The 24,104-nt window shown below is 48.4% G+C and overlaps 1 protein-coding gene across 9 annotated transcripts in view; it reads right to left on the reverse strand.

Annotated features, from left to right (window-relative positions):
* Positions 1-24,104, reverse strand: part of MVB12B (multivesicular body subunit 12B) — a 55,566-nt gene that overhangs the window by 25,827 nt on the left and 5,635 nt on the right. For all 9 annotated transcript variants that reach the window (XM_059865336.1, XM_059865342.1, XM_059865341.1 and 6 more), the window contains 6 exons: positions 23,282-23,404; positions 18,453-18,560; positions 15,330-15,426; positions 12,432-12,561; positions 12,049-12,171; positions 528-625 (listed from right to left, as the gene is read on the reverse strand). In XM_059865336.1, the coding sequence (XP_059721319.1) occupies positions 528-625; positions 12,049-12,171; positions 12,432-12,561; positions 15,330-15,426; positions 18,453-18,560; positions 23,282-23,404 (679 nt within the window). The remainder of the gene's footprint in view (positions 1-527; positions 626-12,048; positions 12,172-12,431; positions 12,562-15,329; positions 15,427-18,452; positions 18,561-23,281; positions 23,405-24,104) is intronic.

Consider the following 24,104-nt stretch of genomic DNA (forward strand, 5'->3'; position numbering starts at 1 on the left):
AAGGAAAACGAGGACTGACAAGGATTACGTAATTGTTACATCCTATCTCTTTGGGAACCTGAAGCTGCAGTTTCAGGCAGAGATTACCTTTTAAATAACCCTTTGATTATGGTACATGAATTAATGCATGTTCCCATGTTACAAGTGTCACTCACTATTAAGAGAAGGAACCTGTGAATAGTACATTTTTGCCATCTTCTCTTCCCTGACTATGCACAAGCAGTTTCACCTGCACAGCCCACTGAACCAACTGCTGAATTTCCTAACTGTCCTAAAATCTCCTTCAGCCAGATGATGGGATAGACTTTCATTAGGCTTTGACAGAGTCAGGTTTCAATCCAGTATCTTTTTCCTCTTGCAAAAACAACATAACAGAGCAAAACCTGTGCTAAGTGCGATTCCACCATGCCTATGACAATATTTGTTCAGGTGTAACAGCACTACAAGAAAGCCCTCCAAGAGCAGCTGTAGCAGCCCAGCAGGAGTGAGAGAGGCACAGAGCAGGGCAGCGCGGCGCTGCAGCTCACCTGAGATGGCGTACAGGTTGGAGTGCTGGTGCTCCAGGTCCAGGCGGGAGCTGTGGCTCTTGCCCCGAAAGCTGGCGGGCAGCGTCAGCGAGATGTGCCTGAGGGAAGGAGGACATGGCAAACGTCACTACAGAGCAGAAGGTGCTGCTCCTGTCAGCTCGCTCCAGTCAGGTAAAGCAGCAAACATCAATTTTAATATTGCGTCCAAAGCTGTCTATCAGCTGTTCAGTGTCGGCCCCTCGAGCCCTCGGAGCCCTGGGCTCAGCCAACAACCAAGGACTGCAACAGCAGCCATCCATCCCCTGCAGGGCACTCAGCCCCAGGCAGGCAGAGCCAGCACCCACAAAGAGCCAGCACGGCTCTGCCCCTTCACTTCACACCTGCACTCTTCCAGTGCAGAGCCCAGTCTGTGAGAATTCTAATAAAATGTTATCATTAGCCTTCAGGACCGCATTGCCACACGTGAAAGAGTTGCTTCCTCTTCACAGAGGGCTCAGGGCAGCGTGGGGCAGAGGGAGCAGCTCCTGCCTCCCCTGAGCGAGAGCTGCTGAACTGGGCACACACTGAGCACCGCCCTCCTGCCCGGGGAACCAGGCAGCCCTCGAGTCCCCGTGGGTGCCCCGTGGGTGAGACAGGGCCCTCTGTATTCTCCAGCAGTGCATCAAACCCGTGCCTTCAGCCAGCAGATTTTATCTACCACACGAACCATCTGGAAGTTATCTGCCTTCAAAAACAGGACATGTTTGGGGAAGAACAATGTATTTTTAGCCCTTGATGCAGATGATGGTGAACAGTACAGATAAAAAAAGAATAAGAACATCAGTCTGAGTTTGCTTGTGCTTTCCAAAGCTATTTTTAACCAAAAAAAGATGGTGTGAAAATATATTTGAATTTGGCTATCAGTTTGCTGTTTAAAACACATGAGAGTCTCTGGAGCAGAGGCATGTTTGTTATGAACACACTTTAAAACAGGAGACCACTGCCTGTGGGCATGACACACTTCTCATTTGATTTTTTATAGAAGTATTCAAAAATATTTTCAAGGCACCAAAGGCAGCCAGCAGAAAGACTGAGTTTCTCTGCCCTCTATGGAGAACTGCTTTCCTCTCAGCAGAAATAGTTCTGGAGTAAATAAACCAGATCTACTTAAAAAGCCCATTTCTAAAGAGAGTATTTTTTAGAAGTTTGTACCAACTTGTGCTGTAGGAGAGGCTGAGCCCTGGCCTCCAGACAGCCCATGGCCACGGCAGGGAGATGACACAGACTCTCAGCCAGAGGGCTGAAGGGACCATCCCACAGCTGGCTCAGGGTGGGCACTGCCTCAGTGCCACACTGGAGACCCCAGCTCCAGCAGGCAGGCAGCAGCCTTCCAGCACTGCTTCATGTGCTTGCAGGAGGCTCTGCAGCACAGCCCCTGAGCCAGGTGAGCAGGCAGCTCCTGGAGAGAGGGCAGCTCCTGGAGAGAGGGCAGCTCCTGGAGAGAGGGCAGCCCACGGAGAGCAGGCAGCTCCTGGAGAGAGGGCAGCCCATGGAGAGTGGGCAGCTCCTGGAGAGTGGGCAGCTCCTGGAGAGAGGGCAGCTCCTGGAGAGTGGGCAGCTCCTGGAGAGTGGGCAGCTCCTGGAGAGTGGGCAGCTCCTGGAGAGTGGGCAGCCCACGGAGAGAGGGCAGCTCCTGGAGAGAGGGCAGCCCACGGAGAGGGGGCAGCCCACGGAGAGGGGGCAGCCCACGGGCGAGTGGGGCACTACAGGGTGGGCACGTGCCAGGCGTGCCATGAGGACAGACTGCTCGCCCAAGAGGCACTGGGGTCTTGGCTGTGGCTGTAACAAGGGTGTCTGGAAATGATGGCCTGCCTGCTCCGGGACCACTCACTATCCCTGAGGGAGGAACTGGGCATTCCATTACTCTACTGCTTCTGACAGCCAGAGAGATGTCTCCAAGAAGAACATTAGCTGCACAAGACAGGGCAGTGACTGCTGGATGGAAATCAGCTCTCCTCTTCCCTCTTTCTTTTTATAAAAGATGACATTGTAGGGAGGAATGGGAAACAAAGCCTAATTTATTTTAAATTAATGTAAACTTTGGCCAGGATCAATATAGCTTATACCTACAAACTTGATTGCATAATGCATTTTCCTTATGTGTTGTGAGAGCCAAATCATTCTGCATTGTAGAAGACAAAAAAAAAGAGGCTGCCATTGAAAAGCAAGAAAATCCCAGTTACAAAGTCCCCAAGTTCCTAAACACATATCGTGAAAGTATGTGCAGTTCTGTGGCATATGGCAAATCAATTACTAGTTTAAATTTTAAAACAAAAACATGGTAAATGTGTTGCACAAATAATCAAGAACAACGGTTTGGTTTAGATTACAGCGGCCACTAGAGTTTTGAATACAATTAATCATCATTCCAGGCACCAGGAAGCCATATTGACACTTATTCCTAATTTGAATATTTAATTAGGGTGAAGTTCTTCATCAAATTATCACAGAACTGGGAGGAAAGCCTAAAAGATTTAAACAATTACTACTTTAACCCTTACCCAACTGCTCACCTGTGAGCACAACAATCTCCTCCTGTTCTGCAAAGCTGCAATATGATCAGGCAATGTGACAAGGCACTATGCAAAATGCACTACAAATATCCTGGGAAAGGGGAACAGACGCCCAGCATCCCAAAGGGCCTCTCTGGAGAGGCCAGGCTGGCACAGGCTTGTGCTTCTGACTGCTTGTGCTCCTTGACCTTTACCAGGGCAAAGCTTTTGGGCTGTATCTCTATTTCAGCATCCACTGTGGCTCCTTCCAGGGCTTTTTGGGTTTGGGGCTTGTTGTTGGTTTGGTTATTTTTAATTGAAGAGCCTGTCCAGAACCACCTACCAGGCTCTTGCTGCCCACAGCTGACCTGGCACAGTCACTTGCTCCTGCCTGGGAGGTTTCCCAGCCCTGGCCCTGCACCAGCAGCTCCTGGCGTGGGGCTGGACCCCCGTGCTGCTCCAGACCTGCTGCACCTCCAGCACCCCATGGGCCCCCTCCCTCTGCACAGCCCTGCCTCCAATTGCTCAAACACCCCTTTATGTGCTGTATTAATCCATATAAGAAAATCTCTTTTAATGAGGAGTGATATACTTATGAACTCTCTAGAGTCATAATTAGAGCAAACTAATTGAAGTTGTGTTTTGACACACTTTCCAAATTCACGGGTACTGCATGACATATTCACAGCACTACTGCTGCACACCGTGGTGACAGCAAAATCATTAGGCTAATAACACTTATTTGCATTCTGATCATGCCAGCAGCGGCCGTTAAATGCTGCCTCCACCAGCACTCGTTTACTCAGAAAGTTTCCACTGAAAGATATTAACAGTAATTATTAGTACTTTAGTGACTCTCTGATGTTAAGGAATGGCAACTCAGAGACTATCCCCATGCCAATTATCTGCCTTTTGAACAGCCACCAGAAGCAGCTTTGCTCCTCCCCAAAGATGAGCAGCGAGGCAGTTTGGCGCAGCGGGAGGATGCAAGGTCCTGGCAAGGCCAGGCTCAGGGCTCCAGCCTTCCCCTGCACAGCAGCAGGCAAACCCTGCTGCTCCAGCACTGCTCCAATAACAAACCCATTTTTCTCCAGCATACGATAATTTCAGGACAATTCAGAGCAAGTTTAATCACCCTCTTCACTTCAGTTGCTCTTCTATTCAGCAAATCCTAGAACAAGTCAGCATGTGATGAGGAGATCCCTCACCTGCAGGCTAAGGGGATTTGAGGTCTGTGCACATTATGGCCACTTTTTGAACATTTTTGGAGAGAAACTCACATAAAATAGGCCCAGGAATGCCTGACAGTTCCAAACCTGTTATTAAGAACTGTCTGCAGGAAGGTGATGAACTGCTTTTGAAGTGATTACTCATAAAACAGAACAGAGGATCACAAGGGGAAGCAAGGATGCTTCATAATTCATATAAAAATATCAACAATGTACAGCAAAAAACCAATGGTAAGTTGGGCTTTGGACCCAGCAGTGACAGACTGGGTGGTACGAGTGTGACACCCAGAGCAGCATCTGAACCATCAGGCAGCAAAGTTGGATTTTTTCACAACAACCTTCAGAACAGTTCTGCAAAACCTCATGGGAATACCTTTCAAAAAAAAAAAAAAAACCACCAAAAAACAACCTTACTTTTCATAAACAATGATCATGCAAAGATCATTCTTCATGGAAAATGGAGAAGGGAACAATTAAATTTCAAGCTGTAGAAAGCTGAAACACACCTAAAATGAGTTAATATCAGGCTGCAGCTCTCAAGAAATGCAATCCAACATGGAAGCTTTGCTTATGGAGACTGGAGGCACATTTCTGAGAAAGAAGCTGCTGGGGTTCTATGAACTGGCACCAGAGGACTTGGCAACCACCCCCTCTGGCAGGAGGCATCTCCCGGGCAGCAGCTCGCAGCCACTGCCACAGCAGGTATCTGTGCTTCCAGCAGTGATCCCAGCTACAGCATTTCTTCACAGCCCTTAACTCTGACTGTGTTGGGGCACTGAGATGCCAGAACACCTACCTCATACTCCAAAGAACTGCAATGAAAACCTAAACTACGAGGCAAGAATCACCTCGGGTAATGGACTTCATTCCAGACAATCTATTCTAATCGTGTAAACCAAATATTTAAATACTTTTTAAAACCTCCCTGACCCTTTCCCTAAAACAAGCAACATATGGGCTTTGCAAGCATTTCATCTCATTCCAAGCTACTAAAATATCCTGTTTCCTAAGAGTCAATGAGAACTGGGGTGCCAGATTCAGCTTTTATAAAAGCCCAATGGCAGGAGAGAATGAAAAAGAGAGTGAACGATTCTTTCCACATTCAGATGTCCCCGCTCAGCTTTCCCAGCTGCACGAAGGGAGGAGGGCCCAGCGGGTGCCTCGGGCAGCCCCTCCCCAGTGCCTGCACCCCACGGGACGCAGTGCTGAGCCCCTCTCCCCAGGAGGAGCAGCCACTGCCTGAACGCACAGCCCCGCTGACGCTCACCAGGGCACGTGGTCTGCTCAGACCAGCAACCCAAAAGGAAAGGCCTAATGCAGAATGAGGCTCCTGCAGCTTCCTCTACATGGGGATTAATTCAGATCAGAGCAATTGAGTAACTAGGACAGAGCAGCTGCCAAACAATAGAAAAAACCCCAACAAGTTTAATTTACGCCGCTTGGAAGTCTGAGCTGCAGCCCATTAAATCCTTACAGGCAGAGGCTGCATCAAAGAGCTGAGCCCTGGCACTGCAAGCATGAAGTGCTTATGAAGTGGCTGTCTCAGCTGAGCAGCGCCGTGTCTCGGGAGGCTGCGGCGGCAAGCACGCGGCTTCCACATCCTTCACGAGCTGCTCTCCAGAGTCAGGAGTTTTCAGATAATGAAGCAGTAGGGAAAAATTGCCAAACAGCAGAAATACTCCAGAAAGATAAATTACACATGGTGTAAGCTTCCTGGGTTAGGATTTTAAATTCTGCCCAATTAATCAGCACCGTGCAGCCCAGGCTCCCAGGGCAGATGCAGAGCCCCTCTCAGGACGAGCCCCGTGCTGGGGACGGTGGGGGCTGCCCAGGCAGACCCCTCTGCCCTGCAGGGCTGCAGGCACAGCCTGGCCCACAGGGACATCCACGCCTCCCCTGCAAAACCTGTTAAACAAATATTCCACATAAAGACTCATTTGGGAAGAGCACATTGTCAGCACTTTGCCAGTAATAAATAATGACAGTCCAAACACTTTACTAAAAGCAATAAACTCAAGAAGTGTTTTGGAAAATGGTGAAAGTGATTGATTTAAAGGAAATATCTGAACACAACCACATGCTTTTCAGGGTGAAAGCACAGATTACAAATCAGCGGTGGCAGAGATCATATTAAATAGCAGACAACACACAAGTTTTAGGGGAAAAAAGCTCAGTTTCCCTGCAGGGCATATTTAACAACCCAGAGCACAGCTTCTCCAAATGGATACCTCCGGTTTGGACTTAACAAACCTATGCTATGCCCCAAAGAAAACATGCCTCCAGAAATACTGCTGTAGCAGAAGAGGACACTCTATAAAGAAAAATTACTCTAAGATTGAAGCCTCTTCACACAGAGCACTCCACAAATTTTTCAATGCATTCTCAAAATTGGCTAAATCCATCAGGCTCCTTCTAATTACAGTTCATGGCTTTCCCTCTCAGCTGCTGCAAGGGACTCTTGTGCCTGGAAACCAACCATACTGTTTAAACATTTTTTCCTAATCATCATTTTCTACCACTAAAACACACTGGACTGTGACCAATTTTTGCACGTCTTCATCCAGCTGAGCTGGACGCAAGCCACACGGCCAGTGCTGTTTCATAACAAATCCTTTATGGGAACCAGACTCTGGAGAAACATGTGCCAGCCCCCCTCACCCACCCAAACCATCATGTTCAGATCTGCACAGCCTATGCACATCACGGGCATTTCATCCTTACATTTTGTTCCTCACGACCCTCACCAGAGAGGATCCATGGAAACACTCCCTCCAGGCACCCACTCTCTGTTTCAGTCTCACGGCGTTTTCAATCCATCGCTGCTGAGATGTGACCTCAGCCCTTATGACATCCTTGGCTCCTGGGAGGTATGTAATTTCAAACTAGTAATGTTGTGCTGTGTTTCATGATGCAAGTGATTTGAGCATTCAAGCCACATAATATTTTCAAAATATAATAATTAGTAACTACTTTTTTTTACTTGATCTTATAGGTATTTTCCAATGCAAATGATTTTACAATTAGTTGCAAGTCAGAAGGTGGTTTTAAGGGAGGGATTTAAGGCAGAACCCCACTGCTCTGTGGAGGCATTCTGGCCCTCACACCACCAGCAGTGGCTGTCCCTGTGCAATGGCAGCTTTCTCAGGATTTGACCTTTCTCTACAATACAGCAGAACAGCACTGAAGCCCTGGAACCTTTTCCTTTACAGATGCTTCATAAAAATCTATTTTAAATTATTTAAATAAATTATTATAGCTATTTCTAAATAATAGGGTAGCTACTTAAAAAATAGGAAAGGCAGAAGGCTTCCCTTCCATTACCACACTGCACAGAACCAGGCTGGTGCATCCCAGCCCCAGCTTGGGTCTCCACACTGGCTTGTTGGTGTTGCTTTATGACCTGCCTCGATTGCACATCATCAGCCTGCAGCAGAAAGCCACAGACTGATCCCTTCCCAAGCTTACACCACCAATTTCAAACCCTGCTAATAAATCAATTTGAAAAATCAGACTTCTCTGCCTAGCAAAGAAATTCCTACATTCCTCAACATGAAACTCCACTGGGAGCGGAGAACAGGAACAAATTGTTTCCTTTTCCTAAGGAGGGGCCAGCTTAACTAGTGAAAAGGTAACTGGGAGCTCAGAAGGAAAATTCACACATCTTGCTCTTATTCCAGGTGTTTAGGTAGAGCAACTGCTATTTGTGTATCAAAGCCAGAGCTGCACTTCCCTGCTGCAGTGCTCTGCCAGAGCAGTGCTCAGAGCCCTGAGCACCTCACACTGACCTGCTCCAAGCAGGGAGGGAAGCAGGGACCCACAGCTGCGTGGGACCAGCCAAGGGGGTACAGAGCCCTGCTGCCAGACATCCCGGGAAGGCAGCTGGAGGAGCTCTGCCCTTCTGAACCCGCACAGCGACTGCTGCACTGACACATCACCGGAATGCAAGTGGGCTGCAGCCAGATCTTCCCTCCCCAGGTAAATCATTACCCTTCCAGATGACAGCCTCACAAACCAAATCACTGAACGATTCCAGGGTCAGCGCAAATCTACGTTTCCAAAACCTCACACCAACAAGTGAAGGTTGTGACTGAATCCGGTCTCTCCCAGAGGAAGATTAAATGCCTGTGACACATCATCGGCAATCAGAGTGCTCCTTTCCCCGAAGTATCCATCACAGATTGATAACATCCACACAAAAAGTTAAGTGCAATTATGTCTGTCACTGTAAAACACACTTCAACAGCACTGACTGACATCTTGCTTGCAGCTGACAAACTCTGAGGGCTGCTCGGGTGACAGTGGCACAGGCTCCTGCTGCACCTTGAGGAGAGATGCTGAACGTGCTCCCAAGCCACAGAAGCCAGCTGGGCTCACGGAGCACCACAGCAGGGACAGAGCCACCACACAGGCAGCTGCAAGGCAGAATGGCTCTGTGCATACTCACAGCAGTCAGGGACTTGCTCCCAAAACACTGGAACCAGACTCCCAAGAGGAGAACATCCCCCACAAATCCAACAGTCTGAGGCGTGGCACAGCTGAGCCCTGAGACCCTGCTGGGGTCTGGCAATCATGGATGCACAGGCTGGGTGAAGCAAGAGTGTGCAAAGGTCAGGTGAGTTACCTGTAACCACCACCTCCTCTGGGGGAGGATTACTCCCTGCTCCCCAAAATGAGGCTGCCATGCAGCACAAGCCTCGTGCACAGAGCAGAGGTACTGAGGGAAGTTTCATCAAGCTCCCTCAGGTAACTCAAGCCTACAAAAGCCATCCTTCAGCAGCAGGATGGAAACCTGCAAGAGCATTTCTTCAGACTGCCATTAGTGCCAAGAAGCTGCTCCAAGAGTTGGAGAGAAGACAGTGAAGCAGTTTGATGGCCTGCACAGTGGCACGGCCATGCTCAGGGCACAGCATGCCACCCTCAGCGGGACTGCCAGGGCTGCTGTTGGAGGCCACTAAGCCAGATGCCTGTAGAAGAAAACATGAAGGAGAAGAAATGGCTGAAAAATACCAAATGAAGGCCAGAACAACTGTCAAACAAAGCCTCCCCTTGTGCAGCCCTGACTGTGAGCCATAAGCCTGTGACATGCAGAAGCAGCACTGCTGATGGGCACCAACCTGTGGAGCTCACACCTCTGATACATGACAACTCTGTGATGGCCACCATCCACTGCCATCAGCACCTTACACCACAGAGCAGAGGGGCCAGTGCAGAAAAAAAAATATATCCCACAGTAAAAAGTTCTTCCATTTTGGGTTTACTTTCATATAGGGGTTTAGTTTATATCCAGTGTTAGCAATTGTTCTGAAGCTCCCTCTTGATTCAGAATTATTCTAAATGCAGACACAACTGAAGAGAGCAGCTGAGCTACCTGACCAGCCCAACAGCAGACTCCCCACAGTGCTCCCTGCAGCACTGCTCACCAAAGCTTCCTCACGACTGAGGCAGCTACAGAACAACCCACTGCTATTCCTGTCAGGATGTATCCACGTAGAATAAAAAAGCAAACTGGCTGCCAGTGTAATCTCCTCTCTCTACGGTGACATGAAAATAGGAGATCACTTGTGACTACAATCTTTCACAAACACTGTGTTGAGTAACTCACCACATTGCTGACAGTGTTAGAAAAGGCCTTCAAGTTGTCTGTGTTCCCTGTAATAATTAAATATTTGCAGGATGCACCTTTATATACATTTCTATTTCTTAAAAAATATATTGGATAATAAATAACCAAAGTAAAAAAACAGACATGAAAGATGCTTTGAATGATCAGGCTGGTGGTGTAAAAGTTACCTGTAAATCACACATGGGGTGTGAGAGTGGAGCTGACTACAGACAGGTGGGTTTTACTACAAGGCATTAATGTAACATTCAATTATTCCACTGCATACTGGCTGGTTTAACTCAGCCAAATTAGAATACATTTTATATTGACTATTTTGACATTTGCTTTATTTGGCAAGTAAAACAAAACTGATCCAATTTCCTTGCAGCCATTGTAAACCATAAACTGCACAACAAGAGGTTATAAAATATATAAGCCTTGTAAACACTTCTTTTCAGACTGTCACTGATGCTTTGAGCTCTAATTTTGGCCCTGTTCCCAACAACTCTGACACTGCTCTGCAGCCTTTCCTGGTCAGCCATAAAGTGACCCTTCCACATTCAGTGATTAAGCACTGCCATTGACATTCTCTTGCTATGATAATTTTTTTTTCTTTATTGTGGAAATCTGCCCAGACATAACTCCTTGCAGAACGAAAATGAAGATCTGTGCTCTAAATCAAGACATCTTTCTCTCTGATCTTCCATGGCCTGGGCAGACATCTAGCTTATGTCCAGCAGAGTTTCAGAATAACATCTCAGGTCCTAGTGGGACAGGCTGGAATCTCCAGAAAACTGCTGGCTTTTCATCTCTTTTGCCTCCATCTCTGAGAAGTATGACAGCATGTCTGCCTGCAGTACACCTGACAGCAAGCACTGTGCCAGGCCATGGCAGCTTACCAAGCAAAACTCTCAGAGAAAGAAACACCCAAATGCTTTGGAGAGCTCAAAGAGCCACCACAGGACCGTGGATTTCAGTCTGGGTCATGGGTGAAGGCTCAAAGGTTCACACCTGCCTTAAGGAGGTACCGGATAGCTTTCTGGGAAACACGCTACAGCAGCTTAAAAGCGTAACTCTGAAATGACCTGTAAAGATTCTAAAGGACACAAGCAATTCCCACCCATGTGATATAATGACCTTTGTACACAAACTGGGCCTTGGAACTCCTCTCTGCTTCCTTTGAAATTCCAGCTCTCACTAGTTACTGTAATACTGTAAAGGTATCTGCAGTGTAGAAAATGCCTACTGCAAAAATACATGTGCACATAATAGGCAAAAGCACAAAGGGACCCGAGGAGAATGTGCTGTCCCCTGGCAACAGCCTGGCCCAGTCTGTGAGCCTCAGCAGCAGGAGCACAATTCACACTGGGTGCTGTGCTTTCGGAGTGAATGTCAGGAGTGCAAAGTTCTCCGTTTCGTCACTGCCTGGGCTGGTTTGTTGCTTAACAACACCTCTTTGTCCAAGGAAATCCAGCAAGCAAGCTGTCAGTTCAGAACTACTGGTATATGAAAGTCTACACACCAGCATATCTGTTGATACACACACAGAAATATTGCCAGTAACACAGGGGGAACGGCCTGGACAGACACCACTGCCCAGCAGTGCTGCTCCCATCAGTCACCACAAGATGAGCAGGCTGCTGTGCACGCTCATGTCAGCTGCATAACTGGAGCTCAGTAACTGGGTTCAAGAAAATAAAAAACCAAGAACCAGTACTTCCAGCCATGAACAGACCATCTCCACCTGGAGATGAGCAAAACCTGTTTCCCTTCTGAAGTCTGTAGAGACACTTCTCCCTCCCTCTGGTTAAACAGAACAACCAGCCTGGCTGCAGCTCTGGCTCGCCCTTCCAATGTGTATGTGTTGGAAGCCACAACATCCTGCATAGTTGAAAGCAAAGGAAAGGTACAGTCTGCTGTTTCCCTTCCTCTGCAGGCATTTCCTTTCTTCTGGCTTCTTCACCCATTTTTCCTTACACAACAACAGGCAAAGGAACTTCCAGCAGGCAAACACTTCAACAAACAGCACATTCCCTTATCAGATTGTGACACAATCATTCTGTGCCAATGCAGCACCCTGGTCTTGGTTTCCCAGGCAAGGTGAGTAACCACAAGACATGCAGCATCAAGCAGAAGGAGCTGGAATGCAGAAAACCTACCTGGGCAGGTTGGGAGCGGGCGTTGAAGCCGGTGCTTGGGCGGGAGGAGCCGCAGGCTGCGCGGCATCGTGGTTGCGCGGCACTCTGCCCATCCGGTACCAGATACCCATGCTGTTCAGCTCCCTGGGAAAGCAACACACAGCACCAGCATCAGGCACTGACGTGTCTCACCAACACCTTGGTCAGTGAGAACAAGGGTAATTAAAAAAAAGGAGGGGTGAGTTAACTCCTACATCAAAATCAGTAACACTGTACTTACTTGGACTTTTCTAATGATAAGCTTCACCTCTTACAAGCTACTGCTTGGTAATTACAGGAGCACAGGGCCCTTGCTTTGGTATAACTGCATTCCTGACAACAGCTTCAGAGCAAGGGGTACTTACCCTATGAACGTGTACTGAGGAGGAGCTTGCTTGGATCTCCCCAGGATTCGGATATCGCAGATCGCTGCCTCTGTAGAATCTCGAGGGATGAATTTAATGCACAGCCTCTTCTTTCTGAAAGCTACTTCTTCTGCAAAAACAACCCAGGATACAGGGTGGGTTTTATGCAAGATTAGAGTATAAATGTTATTTATAGTCTCTCCAGGTATTAGGCAGGTAATTATGGCAGAACTGGTGCCAAAGAATAGACATATGTCAACAAACCAGTCAGTGCAGTGCCATTCAGAGGGGAATGTTCTATCAGATGTGCTCTTGGCACTGCAATAATCAGATCTCCTCCTGCCTGCTGCAGAGATCAGCTCCCACGTGTGCCTGCTGCTGCCCCACAGCACAGAACAGGAAGTGACTCTGCCAGTTCTGCATGCCTCTCGCACTCCCTTGCTCTTCCCCAGTTACTGTTTGCCTCACTGGCCGGGACAGCCATATCTAAACATTCCTCCCACAAGCACTGCCTCTAGGAATGTACCTGGAAGCTTCTGATACAACCAGTCAGTTCATTCTGCTATGTGCTTCCAACCAGCCACTTCCAACCCACTGCGAGGAGGAGCAGGCAGAGCCTGCCACGCAGAGAGGCTGAGTGCAAGAGCTGTCTGTCCCAATCTCACACATCCCAAGTGTTAGTGACATCTTCTGATCAAGTCAGCAGGCACAGAGATGATACTCCCACCATGTTTGCCCTGGTTCTTTGCAAGGACAAACCAGATTCACAAATCAGTAAGTGCCAGAACCTCCCACGAGACAGCTCTGACCTGTGCTCTGAGGGTGGATGAATGCACTGCACAGCCCTTTCTGCTACGTGTCACAGAGCAACTGTTTTCATGTTATCCATCACGAAAAACTCAAGCCCATCAGAGTTAAGGCTTATCTGTGTAATGAATTCACAGCTCTTCAGGCTGTTTACCAGCACGCAGACACAATCCACAGCCAGAACTGGTGCTGTCGGTGACCACAGCTGGCACTGGCACACAGACACAGATTTGCAGTGCTTGGAAAACAATGCTCCATCTCACCCTCAGGAGTCTCAGGGTGAGCAAGGCGAGTTCCTGTTTGGATGCAGGCACTTGGAAAGCAGGACAGAAGTCTACTGATATACTGAAAATCTAAAGAGCGGATGCTGAATGAAAATCTGCAAACAACCAGCAACTACAAACAAGTGCCTGCAAAATAAAAACCCTTCATCTTAATGTGAACAAATATCTCCCAACTTAAAATATGCTGTCACTTCAACAGATGGCAAGCAGCCCTGTCTCCATAGGCTCCTCCTGTTTCATAATCCACACCTTGGGAAACAGCAATCCATTCCAGCCTCTGAAATGTGCTGCTGCACTAGCACAAATAACCATACAGACAGTGTGAGGTGTGCCAATAGAGCATCTGTGCATGCAGCTTGCAGTTACAGTGGTGTTTTTAAAGATGGTAAATACCTGCATCCCTGAAGTCTAGCCTTCCCCTGCTTTGAAAAAGCACAGCTTCAAAGCTCTGCTCTGTTTGAAGTAACTAAAACTCATTTTAGGAGTCTAGGATTTAAGGCTTCCTGAAAATCTCCTCAAGACCTACTAAGGAGTACTGTATTAAATGTATTAACTGCAAATCAGCTGCCATTTGAGAGGAGCACAGAGACACCTGTAACCATAAATCTAACTCTGAACAAAATCAGTGCCTCTTATTTGACTTTCTCTGCAAGTACAAAGCTGACTACTTGTTTCTGTCTATGCTGTCTTTCACACCACTTCCTTAGAACAGGCAGTGCCTCTGCTTTAAAGACTGTCACAGTCACAACCCAATGCATTTCAAACTAATGGCAAAGCCCCCTTCCACCTGTCCACCAGGACTTCCACAGAAGTTGAAGCAGCACACTCTAAGGTCCAGCACTCCCAGGGGCCAGCAGGATAAGCCAACAATTCTACCTCATACCACAAGTGCCCAAGAATTTTCCAGAAGCAGAGGGTGACCTGGAAGAACAGTCTTCAGAGTCTTTCACTTCCAGGCCACAGGTTCCAATCAGAACCAGATCACAGTGACTGAAAAACCATCCTCATGTGCTGCAGCCCCAGATGAATGACTCCCTGCAAAGCAGGTTCATGTAACCCCTTTCAGCTCGTTCCTGGGCTGGATTCCATCACTGACATGCACTGGGACCAACCCTTCTGTGACAAGCAGCTGCACACCGGGCACCAGCACCACTCCTGCCATCCTCTCACACTCCACTCCCGTGGGGCTTGTCCCCTGCCAGCCCAATGCCCTGCACAGCAGCAGGCCTGCCACCAGACCTGGCTCCAGCTGCTGCTGGCACAAGTCCCAGGGGAGCTGAACACACTGTTTAGGAACTGCTCACTTGCATGCTGCAGTGAAGCAATTCTACCTTGCAGAAATGAGGATGATATTCCCCCTGGACACTGCACTTGTGCCTTGAGTCAGCCAGCACATACCTGACATCCCTCAGCAGGACAGGAGCCTGTATTCTCCCACAGCAGGAGATGTACAGTGGGAGGGCACAAACCCACACCCCCTTCCTTTTAGTGCATTTCTGAACACCCCTTGGCACAGCAGCTCTGCTCCTGCTGGGCCCAGTCCACTCTTCAAACTGAAAAAAGAAACTCTCCCTTCCTGCTGCAGAGACATGGGACAGGTGAGTGAAGACAGACAGGCAGCCCCATTAAACAGCCTGAGGACAAGAAAACCAAAGGCTGTTTCACTGCAGCCCAGAGCTGCCCCTGAATGTGCACATGCCACCCCAGAGTGCAGAAGTGCTGGGAGCATCCCTCTGCCTGGGACACAGCTCTCCTCTGCCTGACCACACAAGCACTGAGTGGGACTGAGGAGCAGATGTCAACTTACGCGTATCAATGGTCTCCTGGATGGGCATGAAGCCAACAGGTAAAGTGTCCTTGATATCAATGAGCTTCATGTCGACCAAGACGTTGCCTAAATGACTCTTTGGAGAGAGACAAGAAACAGTTGATTATGACAATGCCACCAAATTAAACCCCAGATCTTCCCACCTGCTGAAGCCTGAGATGCCTTGTCATTGTATCTGACCAGAGAAATGTATCTTCCCTTTAGAAACCATAAGAACTACCAAGGCAACCCTTGCACCTGTCCTCTCAGCAGGAACCAAATAATGACTGACTAGGAAATACTAGACAACTTTCAGCATTTAAAATTCTAACACCTCATCCACTGCCTTACTTCCAGATCTTTGGAAGCACAGACAATTCTTCCCTTTGCAGGCACAGCAGCTTGAAGTACTACTTTCACCAAGCCATCCACTGAGCAGGTCGCCTCAGTTCTTACACACTCTACATTTACAAGAGCAGCATGACATTTCCATGACAGTAACAGCGAAAAGCATTACAGGATGATGGCTTATGCACACAGAGCCAAAGTTATTACATGCATTAGCTAATCAGTACTGAATAGGCATGGTTCTAGCTCCAAATGCAGCGCTCTCCAGAAGCACAGGCCATTTGGAACAACAAACTTCATTTAGAGTCCATATGAATTCTGAACTCATGCCTTGTCCTATTAATCAAGGCTTGAAGAGCTCAGAGCCCAATTCAGAGTGACAGCCTCCACAATGGTTTAGAGACCAGATTTTCTTTGTGGTTTTCGATAAAACCAGCACTGCTGCCAATAATCTGGGGTCACATGAGAAAGAACACATTTGAGGTACTGCACAGCCTTTATAAACAGAAAAACAACACAGCACAATTAAATTTTAATCCCAAGCTATCAAACTGTGTCATTGAGTTTTACTGTTACTACCTCCTTTAGTTTTTATCTGGCTAGAGTTTTTCAGACAAACCTGCACTCTCTGATTATTTCACTGAACTTCTTACAAAATATTTAAATTCGCAGGCTCTGAAATAAGGGGAGGTCAGGTGTGAGTTTATTTTTGGGAGGTCCTGCATTTTATGGTCAGCTCCTGACCAGAAGGGTCAGCAGACCTGCAGCCCTGTCCTACCAGACACAAGTGGGGCACACATCCTCTGTTCATGTGAAGAGGCCAAAGCCAGGCAGCCCCCACATGCCTCTGACCACCATGTCCAGGGCATCCTGGAGCAAGCAATGCTGGATGCTGCCAAGCCTGAATGTGTCACTTAACATGGTCCTGGCACAGCAAACAGCAGATGAAGCAGTTGCTGCTGATTCATCTTTCATGTTTTATTTACTTAAGCTGTCTGTGTTACATCAGCGGCAACTTTCTGCTAAACCACCAACCACTCCTCAATCAGCAGCAGACAGGTAGAGAGGTGTCCCCAATGAGCTCGTCAGCTGCTGGAACCCCGGGAGTCAGCTCTGCCAGGTGCACAGCAGAAAAGGGGACAAAGACCCCAGCTGTGAGAGCCACCATCCAGGGCCCCCCCCCACTCAGATACAGCAATGTCAGATGCTGTAAACTGCTGACCAGGATGATTCTGCTAAACAGGCACTGCAGACTGACTCTGCTCTAACCCAGATACCTGAAGTGCATTAACTCTACTAACTACAACATTGTTCTTCAGGAGAAAAGAGTTCCCAGCCATTTCATAAACACAACAGGAACCCCTGAATGGTAAAACTTCCAACCCAAAGAGCAACACATCAGTGTCCAGGGGAGAGGGAGGAGCCTCTCACCTCCCTTGCTCCCAGATGAGGGAACTGAGGCCCCTTAGCCCCCAGCTGCCCCCAACGGGAAGCACATCATATATCCCATGGGGCCAAGAGTACTGAGGGAAGGGGAAACTTTTGCTTTAATTTATGCCTCATCAATATGAAGAAAGTACTCCCAAACCATGGTGATGCCCAGGTTCCTGCCAAAAGTCCAACAGGCACCACCTGAGGGTATTTACACCATCTCTGCAGCCAGCAGCTACTTCTGTCCTGTAATTACTTCTGACAACTTCAAATTTTAGGTAGCCACCGATAAACCTAATACTCAAATCAGCACAAACCTATTTAATAGCCCTCCTGCCTATTCCAGGGCTGCTATTCCTGCAACTGCACATACTTCAGGATGAAAAGCACAATTATTGTCCATCCACCCCAGGAAGTGATATTTCCCATAGCTCTGGAGTTCTACTTTAATCCAGAAGCAGGCAGGGAAGCAGATGGAGTAAAGGTCAAATGGTGGGAACTGGCAACCCCCAGCTCCACTGCCAGGACCTGTGAGCAGCCCCTGAAGCTGCCGTCACTTTTCTGTTCCTGGCACAGAGAAAGCACAAGTACAAAATGGTACTTCCAGACCTTGCCAGTTGAGTGGCCGAGAATATCCAAAGCACGACCAAAAGCAGGATTACCCACTAGATGGAGTGCATTCATTGCAGAAGTCAACAGTTCCTCCAGAAAAAAGAAAGTTTTCACAGTAGCCTCAACCGAAACCACAGCAGAATGCATGAAGCTCTTGCTGCACACGGTCTACTCTCCTCCACAGAAAGTGTGGGCAGACAACTGCTGCTAATCACGAAGAACTCATACTTAATAGTCAGACCAGATTACAAGAATGTGGTAGCATATGCACAATGTGGGCACATTTTCAAGAATCAGCACCAAAACCAACAAAGCAAGCAAGCTAATCCTGCATTAAAATATCTGTGACGCCCCTGGATTCAGAAACCAATATTTCCTTCACCACCACTACCTGCATTGTCTGTTTCTTGAGGAATTTGGGTTAGACGTGAATCAGGACCATGAGTGTGCAGCACCCACTGCCGCAGCAGGTAATGAGGGTGAGAGGCTGCCAAAATGCCAACGTTCCCTTTTGTGCTTCTTTTATTGCAGAAGATTTTGTCAGCAATTTCTTTCCATGAGAAACACACACAAAATGCAAATGTTCTGCCATTGCACTTTGCCTCCTTACTCACCCGAACTCAGCAGAACGCCTCCTTGAATTATAATTGGCTCCATGAAATGAATCATCGTATGGGTAAGCACATACCAGCACAGATGCAAATCACACAGACACTCAACAAATGGACTTACATTCTCTTTCGAAAATGATCTGGTGAAGCACAGGTACCGTGTGACCTTGGATTTAAACAAGCCATCTTTCCACAGGTCAGCATCCAAGCCATCTGCTGTTTGTGCGACCTGCGAAGAAGAGACAGAGGAAGAGAGGAGACATGAGCCAAAATAAAGTTAATACTTGTGCAGTACTTCTTCCTCAGACCTCTCCTAATTAACAGCAGCCCAAACCTTCACAGCATCTCATTAGTTTCTTCGCAAGGTGCAGTGCAAAGAACTTTCAAGAGGAGGTATATAAAGAAGTTCTAAAAATGCTGTCTCTCAGGAGACCCTTGATTAAAGATGCTCTGACAAAGGCTACTCTAATGAGGAAACTGCAACTTCAGTTACAGTCTCCAAACAACAGTTTGGAGAAGTCAGCACATTGAGGCATTCATTACCACCCCACACACAAGGGCACACCGGGCGAGTTGCGAGGGTCTCTGGAGACAGAGCACAGAAACTGACTCATCTCAGGACTATTTTCATGGAAAGCCATCAAGGAATTCTGGCTCCCAGGTCAAAAAGCTGCTTCCAAGCAGGTTGGGGAATCCCTGGTCACTGATGGGTTTCAGCAGCAAGGCTGCATGAGAGGACACACCCCACAAATGTCCAATGCAGCCCCACATCCAGCCAAACTGATACCACATGATGGTGCTGGGTAAGGAAACAGACCCTGGACCCTCCACAGGAGAGACAGCATGATGTGCAGGAGAAAATCTCACTTCCAGCTGATTCAAGGAGTGGGCAGGAGGCAGCACCATGCACTGGGGAAGGGCTTTACTCTCAGCAGCTGAGCACTCACCACACACAGAGCAAGCTGGTAAGAGCCCTGGCCCCAAAATGTTTGCTGTTGAGTAGGAGAGGAGGCAAGAAGGCAAACACAAGGAGAAGGGTAGAAGAAACAAGATTAATCCATCAGACTAACACCCAACTGGCATCTCCAACAGGAGACTCCAGCATGGCCTGAAGCTCCACAGAAGCTGAACTTCTGCCTGATGCCTCTCAGATGGGGCAAACTGCTCCACGGTGGCTCTTGTAATCACAGCGAGTGAGCCCTTGGCCCCAGAGTGGCCTGGTAACAAAGAGCTGACACTTGTCACCTTTGCACCCATGTTTAGTTGAGCAGAGACTGCGCCAGGCACAGGAAGCCAGAGCTGTGTGCTGACAAGGCCTCTGTTACCCCGAGTGCAGCAGACAGACAAGACAGTCTGATCAAAGCAGCAGAGTGCACTGACTGCTCCCTGAAGTCTGGCAACTGCTGCTCACAAGGCCCAGCTCAGGCCAAGCCATTGTACAGCACACACAGCTTTTGTGTTCAGGCTCCACAAAGACACATGCCTGATTTTTAAACAGCCACATTTTAGAATAGGATTTCTGCAAAATTTTTTGCTTATTTGAATTCTTTGAATTCAAAATTGAATTTGAATTCTTTAAATTCAAATCTTTCCTAAACTGATAATTTAGGAATATGTAAAATCTGCATGCATCTTCCTTTGTGATGGGTAAGTCAGTCCTGGTGAAAAGATATTCAGGAAACAGTCTGTTTGGGAAAACTGCTGGCATTTAGGGATGGTTAGCTTGAACGCCAAGCCAGGAGAATGTAAGCATGAATGAACTTGTCAGAAAACTCATGGGGAAAGAAAACAGAGCCATATAAACAGGAAACTTCTTGCAGCAAGGCGAAGCCCCAGCAAATCTCAAAGCAGAGCTGTGCCTGATCAGCATGCCCTCAGGACAGGAGCCAAGTGGGAAAGGCCACAGCAGAGCAGGCTGGCAGAACAGGCACTCCAGAGCCCCAGCCTGCCCAGCCTTTCCTTGGCTGAGAGGCAAGGAACAGGAACGTGCGAGACAGAGGATCTGGCACCTGGCACTGGGCACAAGGAATGGTCCTTCTCCTCACGAGGCTGGGGAGACACTCCTCACTGTGTGCTACAAACAGATGGACTTGACAGAGTGACACCCAGTAAGGTGTGACCCCCCCAGTACATGCAGGGTGATCTACCTGCTGCACAGCACTCAGAATGGGGTTACTGCACCACAGTCAGGTCTTTGGCAAACGTGTCCTTTAAATCTCCTGCCCCACAGGGTGATCTGCCCCTCTGGCAAACTCAGGGCTGTTCCTGTTGGGTCTGCAGCTTGCTCAGGCACTGCCCCAGAGCAAACCCCACCATGGAGCTGGTGTTCAGCCTGTGGCAAATAACACAACTGCACAGGAACCACACCTCCCTCCTGTCCCAGGCTCCTGCCTCCCACCTCTCCTCCCCACCCAGACACTCAGTCTTGCCAGTTTGGTTGGATTTTCAGGAATCTAAGTTCAGACACACTGTATATTTTGGCAAAATCAAGTCTTTGGTGCTTTAGCTGTGGAAAGGCCTGGCCAGCTATTCCAAGTGCCAGTAGTGCATTTGTTTTCTAAGCAGACAGAAAGGCAATAGAGATTATGGAGTAACTAAAGCACTTCAGAGGAAAAAAGGCCTCTGTCCCAATTGCCAAGACATCCCCCCAGGCACTGCCACCTGCCATCTCCAGCTGGGCAGCAGGCCGAGCTGTGGGGCTCCATGTGAACCTGGGAAATGGACCTGGACATCTACAGGCATTTAATTTACACCCATGCTCCTGGAGACCTCTTTAAAAGATAACAAAAGGGAAAATGAAGTTGTTAATTGGAGAAGGATAAAAATTGAAGGGAAACTGGTAAAGCCTATAAATAACCAAGGTGTCTCAGAAAGAGCTGGTTACTTCATTGCAAAACTTGAAACCATCAGTGAAACTATGTGAGAAAATACTTCCCCATGCAACTCTGAATCCGCCTGTAGAACTGAATGCTGCAAGATGCAGTAGTGACACACAAAGCCAATGGATGCCTAAGGGGACTACAACATCCCAAGAAACACTCCTGTTAATGCTTCCCAAAAGATGAGTGTGGCTCTCCTTTCCAGGGTGCAGTGTGCACCTCTTACTAAGAGGGCTCTAGGGAGCACACTTCTGGGATGCAGCTGCCACAGCTGCCTTCCTCAAGGCTTTACAGCAATCTGCTGTCAGTGCCTCATTAAGGAAATTGCATACCTGCAGAAACACAGATCCCAAGACCACCCAGGGCTGCACACTGCCCATGTCTCAGAACACAATTTCTCTGCTGTGCTGAGCACTGCACTTGTGCATTCAGCTTCACGCTTTTGGGGGGCCAGCCCAGGTTCCAGAGAAGCCATGGAGAAGTGGCAACCTGGCACACCACACAATGCTCCAGTGCACTAACTCACAGACCAGCCACCTTCACAAACACCCAGGCAAGACCAGCACACTCGTGCATGGCACTGTCCTCTGCCACAGCAGTGTGGCACCCAGCATGGCCCCTTGACAGCAGGTGCTGCACAGGGGACAGGACACCAAGGGTGGCTGGCAGCACCCAGGCACACTGCTGGGCTGGTAAGCTGATGTGGAAAGCTGATGTGGAAAGCTGACGTGGCAGCTGTGCTGGGGGCAGGACAGCACACAGCAGGCACTGCCCCACGCCCGTTCCAAGGGCAGACAGTGCTCCTTGTGAACAGACAGGGAGGCAGCAGAGCCAGAGCAAAGGCAGCTCCTCACTGTGCCCCGAGGAGGCAGCGACCCACATTCACCAGCATTACACCACCACCATAATTGGATTACGCCACAGGAAGACTCTTTTATCTTGTTTAGTATAAACTGCCTTAGCGCTGCAACTCCCCATTAAGCCACAGGCAGGCTATCTGGGGTGAGCGTGCTCTCTGCCCAGCCATTTAGGCAAAATGCAATTCTGTTATCAGAAGTCTCACACTGTCCCGTGCTTCTTTATCAGGGCAAGCAGCTAATTACACAGCCTGGCTCACACAGGTAATGAGCACTTGGAAAAACACAGTAAATGTAAAAACCTCCCAGGTCTTTAAGGAGCCTTTTCACAATGCCCCCCCTGTGTCCTTACTTCAGTCTGATCCATTTTGTTTCTTCACACTGAACAAGGTATGAAATCATCCAGAGCTGGCGAGGTGTGAGCAAAGCCTCAAGTCAGCTGGCTTCCACTCCTACCACACAAACTGTGTGGCTCTGGAAACCCAAGGTGTGATGTAGCACAGTTGGAGCAGGACACATAGAAAGGAGATGAACTACAGACCAAATCTTCCTCTATAGATCTCTGCAAGGTCAGTGTTTTATATTCCACAGTTTGGGACACTGATCTATGAGTAGAAACATCCTGCTGTTGGTTACACAGCAACTAATCCATGGAACAAGCAGCTGTTGAACAGCAACCTCCCTTTATCTGTTCACACATTCATCTACGCTGTATCCAGCTGCCTTTTCTTGCTGCCAGTCTCCTGCCAAATCTTAGTTTAGAGGTTTGCATTCTGCCTGTCAAAATCATCCCTTTCTGGAGCTTCTCATCATCATTGTGCAGTGCTGATATGTGGGATTAAACAGCTGATGCGGGATCCATTTATTTAGAGATATAATTTGTACAATACTTAGGACTCCTTCAGGATGAATGTTACTAGGATTATTAAATTTGCTTGCCATAGTGGCCAGCTGTTTCAGTAAACCCCTCCTCCAGGAAATTAAACTCCTCTGGAGGGGCAAAGATGAAGTGGCACATTTGCACCCACAACCCTCTGCTGAAGGAAAGTACTAAGTGCTGTGGGCTGAAAGGTGGGCAGCTGACTACCAAATGACTCCTGACAGCACAGTTCAAAGGCATGTTCTCTCTGGAAGAGGTGCTGCTCCCACCACAGGAAAGGCTCATTAGTGCAAACCAAAGCCTTAGGTGCAGCAGCTCCAACAGCTCTACTCACAACATCATATCCAGTGGGCGCTCGGCTGCGGGACGCCAGCACGCCGACGCCGGTGATGGGATCCATCGGCAGCTCGGGCAAGGCATCCGAGAGGTCCCGCACCTCAGGCATCATGGACTGGTCCTGGAAGAAAGGAGCAGAATTAAAGGGCTGCCTGCTGGGCACCACACCCCAGCAGAAGCCAGAGAACCAAGAGCACACATGCATGCCACAGTGCCTGTGCTGACACACCACAGAGGCCAAGGTAAACACAGGATTAGGCCAGACACACCTTCTGCCCTTTCATTTGCTTTTGATAAGAGGGTATACTTGTGGGCATTACTTTGCAATGCCAAATAGGTTTGAAATTTGGGCTATTTGGGCTGGCAGCCTCTGAGACTCATTTTGTTGCTTCCATGGGCTGGTCTCCATCTAGCAGCGACAGGAAAACCAAAGCTCAATCCCTTCTCTTCCGAAAAGAGAACAAATTTCATCCCCAAGCCAGGTTGGTTGAAGCAGCTCAGTCTTTTTAAACAGCAACAAATCTGCTCCTAATGGCTTTAGGGAGAGGTTCCCCATCCACTGTGGGTGTTAAGACATGCTGGGGGTTCCCCTTGAGTCCTCAGTCCCATCACACCCCCATCAGCCAGACTGGTTTCAAGGAGCAGCACTGATGTCTCTGGCGCTGGATGCAGAACTGCACTGGCTGCAGGGAGCCCCAACAGCAGGGAACACAGAGGAAGCACAGGGTGGGCTGGCACAAAGCAGAGAGGCCTTGAGGAGGCCCGAGCATCTTCCAGAAGACACATCACCGAGAACGTCAAGGGAGGGAGATATGCAAAAA

Source organism: Haemorhous mexicanus, chromosome 21 (assembly GCF_027477595.1).
Source record: "Haemorhous mexicanus isolate bHaeMex1 chromosome 21, bHaeMex1.pri, whole genome shotgun sequence".
Classification (NCBI taxonomy): Eukaryota; Metazoa; Chordata; class Aves; order Passeriformes; family Fringillidae; genus Haemorhous; species Haemorhous mexicanus.